This window comes from Dreissena polymorpha, chromosome 9 (assembly GCF_020536995.1).
Source record: "Dreissena polymorpha isolate Duluth1 chromosome 9, UMN_Dpol_1.0, whole genome shotgun sequence".
Taxonomy (NCBI): Eukaryota; Metazoa; Mollusca; class Bivalvia; order Myida; family Dreissenidae; genus Dreissena; species Dreissena polymorpha.
Window position 1 is genome coordinate 25,103,246 of NC_068363.1, and position 13,113 is coordinate 25,116,358.

At 33.1% G+C, this 13,113-nt stretch overlaps 1 protein-coding gene across 3 annotated transcripts in view; it reads right to left on the reverse strand.

Annotated features, from left to right (window-relative positions):
• The window catches only part of LOC127843702 (uncharacterized), a 154,068-nt gene that overhangs the window by 101,816 nt on the left and 39,139 nt on the right, over positions 1-13,113 (reverse strand). The window contains exon 4 of one of the 3 annotated variants that reach the window (XM_052373426.1): positions 233-3,372. The exons of the other annotated variants lie outside the window; for them this stretch is intronic. Within the exon in view, the coding sequence (XP_052229386.1) occupies positions 1,040-3,372 (2,333 nt within the window). The 3' untranslated portion in view covers positions 233-1,039. Of the gene's footprint in view, positions 1-232; positions 3,373-13,113 lie in introns of those variants that run through there. 3 annotated transcript variants of the gene reach the window in all.

The following is a 13,113-nucleotide window of genomic DNA, read 5'->3' on the forward strand; positions in this document are numbered from 1 at the left end:
CACCAGACATGTTTATTTTTATTTTAACCAATGACGATACTTATTTTACAATCAATTTAAAAGCAACACACGTTAAACAATTGAGTAATCCGAAACTGCCGCTACTGGTTAATATTAATAAATTAGACATGTACATTTATAAAACTACATTATTTGAGAGCATAGAACTACGGACAAATGTTATTTTTTATTATAAAAATATTTTTTTCTTGTTACATCTGAAAACAAAGATCTATCATTATCGATGTTTAAAGTGTACTATTTTTTAAAATGATCATCATGACAGGCACTATGCATACAATGCATATAAAACATATTTATATGATACATTTGAGCACATCAAGCAGTTTGAATTATACATTTATTAAAGAAGAAATATAAATCTTGTATATTTAATATTTATAGGTGAAGTCAAATGCGTTGACAATTATGTGAACATGTACATGCTATAAAGCACACTAATAAAATTGTATCAAAATGTTCCAAATTATATAAGTCATTAAAACAAAGGCATACATTGAATTTAAACTTACACAATAACATTGACACAAAGCATAAACGTAATATCTGTCTACAGTTTGATTTCGTTTAGTAGTTTGTCACTTGCTCGGACGCAAAAATAAACATTATTTTGTTCACTGATTTGAATCTCAAGGCATAAACGACTTAGGAGCCGTATTTACACAATTGTGTTGATTTTAATAATAATTTCATATAAGAGAAGCGCTCCGGCGAAATATCTTTCAAAATTGAGATGAGCATATGTATATAATGTGAATGAATGTCAACATACATTAGACTAAGACCGTTTTGAAATAGAAAGATAATCTGTTTCTACCATATTTTCTTGTAACACCTATCGTCGAAAAGTCAACAACACATTAAGCTAGTATATGTTATAGCTCAATTTCATGTATAGAGAAACAAAATAAAAAAGTATTATACGCCACGTGTCAAAACAGTTTCAATTGTTACAATATAAATTTAATATACAACCAGGTTCATATTAATACAGTATCCATAAAAAACAAACACTAATTCAAGATATTGAGCCTGAACTTATCTCAATGAGAATTGAAATTCGATTGATTTTGTAACGATCAATATATTTAGCAAATCTTTTATAAACATCATCTTCAAGGATATCGCTAGCAGCGTCATCAACATCACCAATGTCACGTACAGACATGGCATAACCGGCAGAATCAGGCCATTCATATATCCGGAATCGTTTTACTGCATTATTTTTCCGTGCAGCCAGTTCCTGTTGAACTGGAATGTATTCCTGAATTGGGATCCCTTCTGGGGGATCAACACTAGAAGCGCAACCAAATTCTAGCTTACTCTCAATTGTATGAGTACATGTAGCCAATGAGTCCACAAGTTTGCGCAATTCGGATGGAAGCATTTTGTCATAGTAGATATTTAAATACTTCAATGATTGAGGTACCTGCAGGGCGATGTATGTATGTACATGCAGTGTTAACGTTTCCAGCTGCGTGAGTGACGATAACGACTGAGAAAATGTTTTCGCATGCTTCACGTCAATTTCGGACCCTTCCAACACGCCATTCAGACTCAGACTCTTGATATTCAGACCATGGAGAGCCTCCCACAGACCAGGACTCTCATGCTCCACATCAATACTAAGTGTTTCAAGCTGAGTGAGCGATGGAAGTGTATTTGACATCGACACTGTATGCGTCACGTCAATTCCGGTACTTTTCCACAAACCACTCAGACTTAGATGCTTGATATTCAGATCATGTACAGCCTCCCACAGACCTGGATAATCACACGGCATCTCAATACAAAGAGTGTCCAGCTGTGTGAGCGATGAAAGTGACAAGGATATCAACTCTTTATGCAAACCTCCCCACTCCTCACTCTTCAGGCTCAGTCTCCTTATATTCAGACAATGGATACCTCTCCATAGACCTCGGCTGTCTGGATGTAACGTAATACTAAGCGTCTCTAGCTGTGTGAGCGATGCTAATGACTGATACAACGACTCTGCTTGCAAATCTTTACAGTTACCATAATGACTCAGACACAGACTCAGACTCAGACTCTTGATATTCAGACCATGGAGAGCCTTCCAAGGACAACTAATTTCTGCATACACACTAACATTAAGAGTTTCTAGACGTGTGAGAGATGAAAGTGATTTAGACAACGACTCTGTACGCAAATCGGTCCACTGTATCCTATATAGACTCAGACTCAGAGTCTTGATATTCAAAGTATGGATAGCCTCCCACAGACCAGTACTGTTCTCATATACTTTCATATCGAGTGTTTCAAGCTGTGTGAGTGATGATAGTGACTGAGACAACGACTCTGTAAGTTTTAAATAGAAACCTTTGTTCGAACCTTTAATAGTCAGACTCTTGACACTCAAACCTTTGAGAGCCTCCCACAAACCAGGACAGGCTACATCCGCATCAAAACTAAGTGTTTCCAGCCGTGTAAGCGATTGTAGCAAATGATACAACGACTCTTTATAATTTACTATACAATCACCATACACACGCAGCTTCTTGATATTAAGGCCATAGAAAGTGGCCCAAAGACCAGTAGTATCTGTATCCACATGAATATCAAGTTTTTGCAGCCTCATGAGCGATGATAGCGACTGAGACAACGACTGTGAAAGATTTATCCTTAAACCACGATACATACCTTCCAGAATCAAACTCTTGATATTCAGACCATGGAGAGCCTTCCACAGACCAGGACTGTCGTCATGCACACGAATTCCAAGTGTTTCCAGCCTCTTGAGCGATGATAGTGACTGAGTCAACGACTCTGCATGCAACTCTCCCCACTCTCTACTGCTCAGAGTCAGACTCTTGATATTCAGACCATGGAGAGCCTCCCACACACAAGGAGTCAATTCTCTCATTTTAATATCTAGTGTTTCCAGCCTCTTAAGCGATGCTATCGTCTGTGAGAACGACGTTTCATGATTCACTCTACAACCCCCACCGAACAGCCAACCATGCAGACTCAGACTCTTCATACTCAGACCATGCAGAATCTCCCACAAACCGGTATCATCATTTAGGTATATTGATAAGTTTTTGTTTTGAAGTACGTTTAACCTTATGTTTCCAGTCGTGTATGATGCGTTGACTTCGCCCTCTCCACACGCAGTTAAGTGACAGTCATTCAGCCAACAGTTCATATTACAATTACGTGTCAGCATCATGCTAAGCAGACTGCGTAGCCAGGTACAGGAACATGTGACATGGGTCAAGCGAATGTCTTCGATGGAGGGAAGTACAGGAGGAAGCTCTGTGCACTGGGTTGGATCGGCAATATTTAGAATAATGCAGACCGGAAATTCCAATGTGCCCACACTGGCAGAATCTGAAAAAATAATGAAGTTTTAGCAATGCTTATACATAGTAAATGTGGTTGCATTTGTTCAATATTGAATAATTAAAACAAAAACAATGTTTTAGTTTCAGAACGCATCCCGTCATAATACATATAAATCAGAAGTGTTATTGTAGTGATGTTTAGCTAAACAAATTCAATACTATAAGTTTTATTTTTTCGAATGGTTCACTTAAATTATTTCCAACTTGCAAACACGTTTACAATACGTTTGTATGAGTGTTATATTCATACTATGTTGTGTTCCACATTACTAGTCATATGCATGCTGGTATAAATGAATCATTAAAATCAATATATAATCCACAATGAATATGCCGTAGGTTGTAAACTAACAATGGCAATGTTCTATCAACTATTGAAAATATACTATTTAGATACACTCCCTTATCTACATGCATAAATAAATGAAAACCCAGACAGCTTGTATTACCAAACACCTCGCATCGGTTATCTCCCGTACAGAGTATACCGTTCCTACTGCCATACAAATCAAAATTACTGCAACGAGATAAGATTGTTATAATTAAATGCCAACAATTGAACATATCTACAAAGTGCAATAAGGTTGCAAATCTGCTAATTTGCATTAACAATGCTTCGTTCTGTAGGGTAATAGACACGTGTTTGCAAACGTTTTGCTAGCTCACTTTAATATTTAACCCTTTTATGCCTAGTGGACTCTACCATCCTTCTAAATTGGATTAATTTATTTCCAAAATTAGGGTTGTCTAGTATATGTATTTCTATAAAAAGAATATTTTTTTACAGAAATTTCTTTACACAAACAGCGCAGACCTAGATGAGACGCCGCATCATGCGGCGTCTCATCTTGGTGTACGCTGTTTGGCAAGGCATTTTTTCTAGACGCTAGGCATAAATGATTTAATGTCAATTACATTTATTTGTATGTTTCAATTATTTTTTGCTGAAGTGATGTTGAATTATATAGCTAACAAATGGGTTTAAACCTTGTGGATCTTTATAATTTATTGTTATTGTGAAATTTCCCTTTGACGGTAAACTTCTCGAGAGTTTCCGGCATAACACTATTTTTGTTGAAACATTTATTATGGCTTCTGAGCTGGATTTTAAGAAATAATATAAAGCGTAGATATTAGTTTGTTAAGAATAGTCATTAAGTAAAGAATATCATATGCAATTAGCAAAACATGAGAAATAAAAACAACCAAGTAGTTACACGTTGAATTGTGTTATTAAGTATATAAGACATGTGTAGGATATCACCATACATCGACATGCACTGTTTGACAACAAGAGCATTTTCTAGTTTCGGTCACAGAATAAAAAATGAATGAATTATATAAATGCGTCAGCGAAATAACACAAACGTCGGAGACTCATACTGAAAATAAGAAACATTATCGTTAAAAAATGAAGAATTTGATTTCAAATTAAAACGGTACATTGATTATTTAAATTAGTTTTAAAATCACGTTGGAACTATTTCGATTTTAATGCCGAGTATAAAGAATATGACATTTCAAATTACAAAAATCCCGACACATTTTCAAACATATTATTTTTTGTCAAAATACAACGTAAACGGTGCAATTTGAGAAGATTAACAGCAATGAAACTTAATATTATTAGGCATAATGCTTACATTATTCTTCTGACACTTTGAGCTGTTTAGCTCTTACTTCTCAAAATGTTCTGAATAAGTGTAATGAAGAGTGGCGGTCAAGTTTTTCTAGTTTTTCAACAATCCCGAACAAGTTTCGAACTCAGCTGTCATAAGAACGTATGTTCTGACCGAATGTCATGTAATTTAAAAAACAAATCGGCTTGAGCATCGATAATTTATCACTACAGTCATATGAGGGAAAATGCTCAACCTTCAGTCGGCCATTCGTGTTAAAGATCCGGAAATATATCAACTAAGCTAAGATATCATTAGAAGATATGTTCTGACAGAGTTTAATAAAGACTTAACATAAGGTATGGCCACAAGAGCGTTACCATGGTTTCACTAAGTTAATTTAAGGGAAGCTGCCTGCCTCTTAATGAATTCATTTTTCAGGTCAACGGAACACTTTGTTTTTATTAAGTCGATACATCATAACACAAAATGTTCTAGTCAAGCATGATAATTGGACTAAAATGCGACTTCTATAGTGTTGAGGTGGTTTCACTATAGCCATACTATAAAATCTGCCAAACCACCGTGCTGTCATGTTTCCTTACGAGCCGCCCACATTAAATAAATATTCGAGCAATTATTAAAACAATGTCTTGACCAGGGGACCGTTTCTTAAAATTACGTACGTTCAAAAATCATGCGTAAGTGCAAAATGTTCAGTTAGTAGCGTTTCTATAAACTTCGTAAAGTTACGTTTACCGTATTTTTGCACGTAATATTACGTGTGCTCAAAGGCTCACGTAACTCAGTAATTTAGCATAAATATGGCGGCGTATGCACCGATATTTCGGAGAACCGAACGTAGACTACGAAATCTACGAGCGCAACTTCATTTTAGTTAATTTAAACCTTTATCTATGTTAAGATCTTGGTAGGGCATGGGAAGATACTGTAACGGAAATCCTGCGTTGATTGTGCATGATCTATTGTGTACGATTGTGGATTGGAGTTCTACTAAAAGAGAAAATTTTACATGTTCGAATCGATTGTTGTTATGATTTGTTCGATTTTCCTTTTGACAATTCATTCAACTTTCGTATTGAACAAGGCTTTATCCATCACAAGACGCCAAGTTGAACTCAACGAATGTGACGTTTGCTGATTGATAGAATTGATTCATTGTAAACATGAGTAAAAGTATACTTTTTCTGGAAGAATTATTTATTAGAATTGTATAATCTACGTTTTTGTAAATAGTTGCATTTATATTATACTGCTGTGTCAATGAATGACAATTATACAGTAGTCTGTGCTAATATTAATTCAATTAATTTTAGCACAGATAATGAGATTACTGTATAATTGTCATTCATTGACACAGCAGTATAAAATAAATGCAACTATTTACAAAAACGTAGATTACTGTATACAATTTGTATTAATATGTCAACAGCGCTTCTTATAAATGTGAATACGGTTGTCACTTTATTGTTGAATTTGGCACATTTACCCGTACGAAATAATGGGGCGGATTCCGGGCGTAATTGGGGCGGAATTGGCACGTAATATTAGAATTACGCCCGTACAACTGGCGGAATGAGTTTTACGCCCGGAACTAAAATTATTTCTGGGCGTAATTCAACTGTTTTTTTCCGGGCGTCAAACAAATCTGGGCGTATTTTTATTTATACTTAGAATTTGTATGATGGAGATTTGTGGACGGAATTTTGCACTTTGTTTCTTTCGTGGGGCAGAATTTCATACTTATAAAATATTTGTGATGCCACATGACAGAATTTTGAACTTAGTAGTTTTTACAGAGAGTAATATTGGACTTAGCAAATTTCTATGAAGCTGAACAATAACTTAATAAATTTAATTTAAACCAAAGTACTGAACAAAATATTACCAGTAACTGATAACTTAAATAAAAATATTTAATTTTATTTATACATTTGTACAATCAATGAACATCCATTATAGACACAACTATTTCAGTCACAGTAAAATTAATTCAGCATAAAGCTTTGATCTAATTTATGATTTTCATGTTCAGATTCTAAAAATATTTTGTAGTATTTTTATACTTTATTTGTGAGAAGCTAAACAGGAGACAGACTTGTGAACTTGTGATTATGAATAATACTCTTAGATTTTGCATTATTTTTGGCAATATTGTTGTTAAAAAAATATTAGGAGATAGCAATAACACATTTTAATTAAATATATTTTTTATCTATTGCTGACTTTTACAGTTTCCACTTATAATTTTAACTCTGAGGGATGACCATGCATTAAAAATCTATTTGCACTTATTTTTTTTAATTCACTCCTTTAATTCTTCTTCTTTTTGAAAATTTTGCTTTTAATAATTATTTCATGATTACAATAAATACTGTAAAGTTTAATAAAGAACAAGACTTGGTAATGTTTTTCATCATTTTAAGGTTTCCTTTAACATTAAACACACAACAGTGTAGTTTACTATTATTTGTTTATATCATCAATATGAATGCAGTTTCTCTGCATGTTACTCTATATTTTTTATTTTTTTATAGTAGTTAAGATTTCCCCAGTCTGAAAAGACCATAAACATACCAAATATTAATTTAATCTCAGATAAACACTGACAACCAGCTGAGTTGATCTCAGGTATTGTGCTGCCCATTCAATACCCTGAGTCACATCTGTACATGTTTATAAACCATCTGGGCTTATCAGGCTTCAGTGGATTGGTTCAGTGGTACAGGAAGTGAGTGGTAGAAGTTGCTGTTTGAAAACATTAAAGCGGTTAAGCAAATTACTGACTCTGAACTAAATTGTCAGTATAATAGCAAAATGAGGACTAAACTGTAGTGAAAAAATGTCTTGCAGGGAGTACTGTGTCAAAAACAATTTGTATTTAATACATCACATAATGTGAAAATGAACAATAAGTTTGTTGCAAAGAAGGTTCAAATTGGCTCAGGTTTAACTGTGATTTTGTCTCACCAACTTCCTGTGTTTTTGGAATACTGCAGAAAAGCATAAAAGGTTTGTATTTTTACGCCTTTATTCCTCTATTATTTAAATTATTAACTGATATAATTGTAATTGTATTTGTGTACTGTCCCAGTGGTTTTTTTGTAAAAGGATGAATGAAAAGTAGACGGGCATCTGAAGGAAAAACAACACAGTTTGAAACTAAAATGAAATACACAAATTTCTTTAAAATATATAGTAAGTACTTAAATTAACATTTCATTTTCAGATTATGTCATAGGATTAGGGAGAAAGGTTGCTGGTGTCATAACAAATTTTCCCTTCTCGGACCTCAAAAGCCACATCACAAATTGAAGAATTTGTTTGCAAGAAAGCACAGTGTTGAAAAAAACATGTTGTGAAAAAATGAACATTTTTATATTTGCGCTTTGTGCGCGCCCGGATGATGAGCACAAAGCAGTCCTTGACAAAGGAAAGCTGGATTTGTTGCTAGGTAAATCACAATTTTCCTATACAAGTTATTGTATTAATTATTAGTTTGAAATAGTTAAGTTCAAAATAAAGATTAATTCGAATTATACGATTAGTGATCCTCAGGGCTAGGCCTGTCAATAACAGAGTGTCTCAGTACCTTGCCGCACTAAGATCCAAACCTGCCCCCTTTGACCCCCAACATGTTTTAATTGGTTCTGATCATATTATTTTACAGAATATTCAATGAATTTTCAATAAACTACTTTTATTTTAACAGTGAAACTAGTTTTATCAATTAAAAAAATATTTTTAAATGAAAATGCACGTAATATTAAATAATATGCGCATATATAGCACAGGTTATTTGAAAATATTCCACAGGGAAAAATATCCAAGCACGTTCAAAAGTGTACTATTTGCCAAATTTGGACCCTGTCTTTTTCAAATCCTAGCTGGGGCCCTGGCTTAGATAAAAAGTTTGAAAAAGCAATTAATTCTACATAAGTTGTTAACAGTATTTGCAATAGGTGAACTGTAGTTGTACTAAATATCAAATTGCATTTCAGATTATGACATAGGATGGGGGAGAATCGTGGACCTGAACAATACTGTGATAGAGAGGAATTCCTTCTCAAGAAAGCAGTTTAAAAAACGCATTCAATGTGAAAGAGTGAACTTTTTTATTTTGGCCGTGTATAAGAACAGTTTGTTTTTTTTAAAAAGTGCATGTCTATCAAATTATTTTTTATGTACATATATTGAATATGTTTCTCTTTAAAAGCTACATTGTATCTTAAAAGTATCATCAAAATGCGGAACGAAAATGCGTACATTTTCCGCGTAAGTTCCACATTTTTTGTGACTGCGGAAAAAATGCGGGGATTTTCAGCATTTGTTCTGCATTTGCAGAAGTATAAAATGGTGATCCATGTTTTTAAAATGTATTAATATCTTAAAATTAATATAAAGATACTATGTTAAATGTATCTTGTCATAATTTTGACTAGTTCTTAGCTAACCTAAGCACAAAGTGCTCATGTTGAGCTTTTGCGATCGCCTTTTGTTTTTTCAAATGGCCTGTCCTTATATGGGTATATTTACAATATGCATGTAATCCGACTTCCGCCCGGTATATAAATTACGCCCGTAATCTAAGTTACGCCCGTAATTTTAACATTCCGCCTGTAATCTGAATTCCGCCCATAAACTGCTTTCCGCCTGTAATTTAAAATTCCGTCCCACCTCATTTACATATTTCGCCCCTGTTTTCCGCCCGGATTACGCCCGGAATCCGCCCCTCTTCTTAAAATCATATATAGAAAAATACGCCCGGAAATATTTTTTACGCCCGGAATTTAGTTTGCGATTCCGTGCCGATTCCGGGCGGAACATTTCGTACAGGTATACAGTTTAAGCAGAAGTTCTGCATCAAGATCCATTTCTTTGGAAATAATATCATGCATATATCATTTTGTCAAAACTGCGTAAAATAAAATATACTGTAGAGACTGTGAGATACAACCTGTCGACATGTTAGCTCAGTTGAGTTAGATTGGTCTTTGTCAGCTCTGGTACAACTTGAAAGTTCCCTGGGTACTCTTATGTATGCTACACTATACCCTGGGTACAAAAAATATACTTAAACATACCCAGGAATACTTAGGCTAAATCTGCTGTTGTTAGTTCTATTTTCAAATTAATAATGTTTCTGTTTACATTCTGTGAAATGGCCTCCGCGATGATATTATTGAAACTCGTACACAAAAAAGCATATTGAGTTAGGTTTTATTCAAAGAGGATTTTGTTTCGTATTCGGAAGTGCATTTGATGACATCAGATTTTAGGCAGGAATAAAACTCTGTACCCAGGATACATTGAAGTGTACTTAAGAGTACCCCGGATACTTTTAAGTAGTACGGGGCCAATAATGACCAATCAAGCTTCAGTTGTTTAAGCGCTTCAATTATTAACTGGAAGTAAAGGTCAAGGCTCACACACTTGGCTAACTTTGCGCAATGGTTATTGTAACAACTAAAACTTAAGTTATCTGAATATTAATAATGGCTAATTTTAAAGTAGGTTTGAAAAGTTTTCACTGTTGAAGTAAATTTACTGAAAACATGTATTAAAATATACCAAATATGTCATTTTATACAAAAACTGTCAAAACACTATGACTTTGAAACCAATGAGATTTGTTTTTGGTAAGTTACAGTTCTTAGATGCTCAAAGTTGTATTTTTAGCGAGGCTGTTTTCGGAGAGAGAAAACCCAAGCTATTGTCATAGCTAGCTAGTTGTCCAACGTCCGCCCGTCCGCTGTAGGCAATGTGCTAAAACCTTAATATTTGGCTCTAAAATCAAAGTGCTTCCACCTTCAACTTTTAAACTTCATATGTAGATGCCCTTTGATGAGTTCTAAATGCCACACCCATTTTAGGTCACTAGGTTATAGGTCAATGTCACTGTGACCTCTACAAAAAATATAAAATTCTGACAAGCTTTCACAGCCCAGCATGGCACCAGATATGCGGTGCTCTTGTTTACAGGGGTGTCAATTTACCGAAATCTAAAATCCTGAAAATCATCCTAGAATTTGGGGACCAGAGTCAAAAGAGTTTTAATGATTCATTAAATTATGTTTCCTTTGTAAACAATATACCAAAGGTCAATAATTTTAGTTTAAGAGTGACATTTTGTGACAAAAATGCTTAAAATAACCAAAACAATCCTCTGATTTAAATCAATATCAAAAGTTTTCCTTGAGGGCTTAAATCCTGAATTCAGGAATAATCCTGAAAATTGACACCTCTGTGATTATTATCAGATTTCATCGGTAATCAATCATATTAATATCATATTGATGGCAAAACTTTGTTGTTGCTGTATGCTTTACAATCATTTTTTCTGAGTTTTTAGGTTTTTTACAAAGAAATTTAAGAACACAAACCATGGGGACAATACAAAAACATTTCATTTTGTTTTGGTATAATCAACATTCAAAATCTTTAATTTTATTATTATAAATGCAGTTGCCATGAAGAAGAAGTGTCAAATTTTAACTAAGGTCATTGTTAATCTTTATTGTCTGAAATATTTAATTACTAATTTTAAGATTATTTTTTAGTTTCCTATAAACCATATGGACACATCAAATGCAGTTTTATTGATATGTTCAAATAAAATTGTCATAAGAAGTTATTTAGAACCTTTTTTCTTTATAGGTGGTCACACAGATTGACAGAAAACTATCAACAATCAATTTTTTTTCCAATATCTTTGAACACATTTCTTTCTTTCTACTGTGTTTTTGTACATACTGTAATGTCCATTTATACCATTTAAAGTTCTATAATAATGCTGTAAACATCGCAAAACCCACTTTATTTTATCTTATATTGTGAAAAGCAATGCTGCGAATTTTCTCTTTTTTTTACATACAGTTATTTTATACCATTTTTTGATGGGAAATATTAGAATAAGGTTTACTGTCTTTATTATTATAAGTAAATGTATTTTTTTATGTTTTAAATCCATTAACTTGTACAAATAAATAAGAAACATAAAATAGACAATGTTTGTGTTGTGTAGAGCATTTACTACTATTGCAATCAAATAATTTAAATAGTACCATTTTTGTTTTTTCACTTTTAACACCATAGTTATGCATAATATTCACATTAAGTTATTTGTCAAAAACATAACTTATTAGACAATATAAATTCAAAAGAAGTTGTTTGTTTTGCACTAAATAAAGCTTTTTGCGGAAATGTATGCTATCAGTGTATGTGTTCAAAAATCAATTGTTTTTTTTTAAAAGATTTGAACTGAAAAAACCAACAGATTTAACATATTCTCATTATTATGTATCTTTCCCAAACACATGAAAAAACATTTGATTAGCACAATTTTTACTGATTTTGTAAAAAAATATAATGGAAATTTAATATCAAGTATATGGACACATATTTTTAATAGCATAATTATTAGAAACTTGCAAGAATAAATTGTGTATCCTGACATGATTCAACCAGTAAAATTTTACTTCATAAAAATAGGAACATTTAAAAATGGTTTGCTTTCTCCCTGTGTTTTGTTCATATGTACATTGCCAGATGTGTAAATTTTTTCCATGAATTTAAATTAATGCATTAGTTTCCATTAGTGAATGGCATTATGTTAAGTATATTATGAGTGACTGAACTTTTTCACAAATATTTCAGTCATTGTGTTGGTAAAGCATGTAAAGTGATTTAGGTTTACACAAGTGCCCACTTGTCATACCAATTACCCCATACCAATGACCCAGGATGGATCCCAATTTCTCAAATTTTGTATTTAGAACTAATCACAACTGGTACATACCCTGACATATATTTTACCAATCCATGCTTTTTTTTTAAATATTGAACAAAAAATATAATATAATAATATATGTGAAGAAGCATACTTTATGATAATTGAAAATGCCTATAGTCTCAAATTAATAGAAGCATTCATGGACAATGTTAATTTATCACAGAAAAAAGATTCTCATTTTAAATGAATTTATGAGTAAAAATCTGTTGTTGTTTTTATAAAATTATCTAGAAGTGCAACAACTGAATACAAGCTACAGAGTTTGTTAATTTTTCTAAAACCATACTGTACTACT